Source organism: Triticum aestivum, chromosome 6A (assembly GCF_018294505.1).
Source record: "Triticum aestivum cultivar Chinese Spring chromosome 6A, IWGSC CS RefSeq v2.1, whole genome shotgun sequence".
Taxonomy (NCBI): Eukaryota; Viridiplantae; Streptophyta; class Magnoliopsida; order Poales; family Poaceae; genus Triticum; species Triticum aestivum.
The window spans coordinates 534,211,377-534,214,720 of NC_057809.1; the positions used below are offsets into that span (position 1 = coordinate 534,211,377).

A 3,344-nucleotide genomic window follows, 5' to 3' on the forward strand; every position below is an offset into this window, starting at 1 on the left:
GGACGAAAAAGAGCCGGATCGTGAAGCAACCGCGGAAGAGTTAAAAATGTTGCAATACAACGATCAAGATTGTATTATATTAAAAAAATGTGAAAATGATAAATCACGAGACTCTTGAACTTTGACTTTATCAAGCACACAATCAAGGTTGGTTTTGCTAAACAATTTCACCTGAACGACAATGTCAAATATCAAGTGTAATTGATCTAACAAATTGACCCCCTATTCCCCAATGTAGCATCGCAAAGGTGGATCGTGCCGGCAATAGAGTGGCCCATGAGATTGCTAAACATGATTTAGTTTCTAGACTAGAGTGCTTGTTGGGGCTGTTCCGTCATGAAGAATTTTGTCACGGATGATAGTATCATCGTTTCTTAATCAACGTATGGTGATTTTTTCCAAAAAGAGTCCAAACTGTACAGATCCTGAAACTATTGAACTTTGACTTTATTATTACGCACACATTCAAGTAAGGATGGTTTTGGTAAACGACTTCAAACAATGCCAAATAAGTGCAACTGATACAACGAATTGACATGTTAATCCAGTGACAATTCCTCTTCATGGGGACGCATGCATGTGCCCTGTGGCGTGCAACACCATCGTCTCCACGGTGAGCCCCGGCCCGAAGGTCATCACCACACCCCACTCCGGCGCGCCGCCGACCCCTTCCTGCTCCCTAAGCCTCCGGCGCAGCTCGTCGAGGACAAATATAATCGTCACGCCGAACATGTTGCCGTAGTCGCTTAGCACCCGGCGGCTCGCCGCCAGCTTCTCCGGCTCGAGCTGGAGCACGGTGTCAATGCGGTCCAGTATGGCAGACGACCCGGGGTGCACCGCCCAGAAGAGGTCGTTCCATTTCGCGCCGACGCCGAGCGGCTCCAGCGAGTCGTGGAGGCACCGCTCGACGTTGTCGCCGATGAACACCGGGACCTCCCTCGTGGAGATGTTGCCGCCGAACCCGCCCTTGGTGATGTGCATGGTGATGGCGTCGCCGGAGTCCGGGATAACCGTCTGCGCGGCGGACACCATCTCGAACAGGGCGTGCTCGACGGGGCTCAGCGGGTCGGCGCCGACGACGACGGCGCCCGCGCCGTCGCCGAAGAGCCCCTGGTGGATGAGCCTCTCGAAGGAGCCCTCCTTGGGCCCGTTGAACAGCATGAGGGTGAGCTCGGCGCAGACCACGAGGACGCGCGCGCCGCGGTTGTTCTCGGCGAGGTCCTTGGCGAGGCGCAGCGCGGCGGAGCCGGCGAAGCAGCCGTTGAGGTAGAGCATGGTGCGGCGCACGGAGGGGCGGAGCCCGAGGAGCGCGATGAGGCGGAAGTCGACGCCCGGGATGTGGGCGCCGGAGTTCGTGGTGACAACGAGGTGGGTGATGTCGGCGGCCGGCCGGCCCCACTCGGCGATGGCCTTCTTAGAGGCCTCCGCGGCCAGCTCCGGGACGGCGGTGGCGACGATGTCCAGCCGGGCGTCCAGGGACGCCGCCTCGTCGTCGAGGAACTCCGGGTGGGCGCGGAGCAGCTCCTCCGTGTGGTGGAGGTAGCGTCTCTCAACGCCTAGCTTCTGAACTGTGCTCGACACATGCCAACCAAACAAACAGTTAGCTAATGGACCGATCAAACACGTACGTCCTAGATGGAAGATGACCAAGAAAGCTGGGCTGGAGCTTGCAGCATGCGCGCTTACAGACTCTCTTGAACTTGCCCTTGAGGGCGGTGAGGTGGTCGCTGTTGGTGGCGCGGAAGTAGAAGTCGGGGAACTCGTCCTGGGGCACGCAGTGCGCCGGGTTGGCCGTGCCGATGGCGAGCACGGCCGCCGGCCCGTCGGCGCGCTGCGCGCGACAGATCTCGCGCACGCTGGGGGTGGCTGCCGGAACACTTCCCATGCTGATGCTGGTTGCCAAAACTGAACTCTCTCACCCCTAGCCGGTTTCCACGACGGAGGCAACTTTCCGCTGTCTATTTCTCTTTCCCTTTCTTGCCTAGTATGTTTCCACGATGGAGTTCTGCCTGTATATATATAGTACTGCTACGTACCGCATTTGGTTGTAGCATTGTGCTCCGTAGCCCGTCAAGACTGCTTTGCACGGGGAGATAACGATGATTGAAGAGGTCCAGTATACCTTTGCGGCGCCCGCCAGCGCACCGGAAATTGGCGTTTTGCAAGAGCGGAAGCGTACTGTGGGACTTCCGTCATGGTCCGGCAATCGACGTTTGACACGGCTCCATTGCCATTCTTGGCATTGACTTTCCTCCATGGGACTGGGCCTGGTCCTCTGGAAGTAGTTAATGGCGTTCTTCGGTTAGTGAGTATGATATGCCCGGCGGCTATGGATGCATGCTACTAGTAGTATTATTAGGAGGGCAACAGGAAATCAATTGATTAACTCATACCTTCCGCTGACTTGTGGCTCATGTATGATGCCTCCGAGACTCCGAGTCAAATGTGACCTCTAAGACAATGAAACTGCTGCATTGTGAACGTAGATAGGGGGTTCCTCTTGTCTCGCAGGGAATAGTCGCTGGAGATGGAGGGCACCCGACGGAAACGAAGGGAGGAGTTTAAAAAAAAAAAGACCAACCCACACTAGACTAGCTTGTTAGCATTTTTTTATACAAAAGAAAACTTTGTGAGCACCAAGCGTCCGAGCCAAGACTCGAACCCTAGTGGGCTGGCTGCGAACTCCCGTGCCTTGCTAACTGAGCTACGCTCCGTTCTCACAAAGGAAGAAGTCTCGATCGACCAGGTTTCAATGTACATCTGTTTCCTCTGGATACAACATGAAATCAATTGATTACTAATATCTTTTGGTCAAAGACATTGACCCATATGATGTGTAAATCTCAAATGTGACTGGACGAAGTCCATGTGCCAAGCCATGGATCTCGGCGGGCCTTTGCAAGTCGTGGAAGAAAGGGTGCAAGGCGCAATTTCTTTTATTCTTTTGTGTGAGAAAAGACATCGAAAGGACATCTCGTATTCAATACTATTTATTAAGGAAAACAGTAGACAAAACCACCGAAGGACAAACAAGACACAAAACAAACTGTAAAAAAATACATTAAAAATCATATTGTACAGCTTCTTCCTTCGCTGGCTCGTCATCCACTGAAGCTTGAAAAATGCGCTGAACATGCAGTAAAGCATAGGGACACCTGCAAAATGCGCTTGAAAAATGCGCTGAACATGCAGTAAAGCATAGGGACAGCTTGAAATATCCACTGAAGCTCGTCATCCAATATGCATGCTTGTGTTTTCTCCCTTTATTTTTATGTGTTGGAGCTTCTATAATATATCAGCCTATTATTCTCTATGTTTGCAATTAGCTATTTTGTCAAAAGTAA

At 52.6% G+C, this 3,344-nt stretch overlaps 1 protein-coding gene across 1 annotated transcript; it reads right to left on the reverse strand.

Annotated features, from left to right (window-relative positions):
• Nucleotides 1-432: 432 nt before the first annotated feature.
• Nucleotides 433-1,988, reverse strand: LOC123128323 (bisdemethoxycurcumin synthase). The gene is made up of 2 exons (XM_044548291.1): nucleotides 1,687-1,988; nucleotides 433-1,568 (listed from the first exon to the last, which is right to left on the reverse strand). Exons 1-2 carry the CDS (start codon nucleotides 1,883-1,885, stop codon nucleotides 562-564), a joined length of 1,206 nt encoding a protein of 401 aa, XP_044404226.1. The 5' UTR covers nucleotides 1,886-1,988; the 3' UTR covers nucleotides 433-561.
• Nucleotides 1,989-3,344: the final 1,356 nt, after the last annotated feature.

Excerpts from the sequence above, each read along its gene's own strand:
- LOC123128323 (XM_044548291.1), bottom strand. The coding sequence starts at position 1,885 with ATGGGAAGTGTTCCGGCAGCCACCCCCAGCGTGCGCGAGATCTGTCGC. Across the intron at positions 1,569-1,686 it reads GGGCAAGTTCAAGAGAGTCT|TTCAGAAGCTAGGCGTTGAG; the intron begins GTAAGCGCGCAT and ends TGTCGAGCACAG.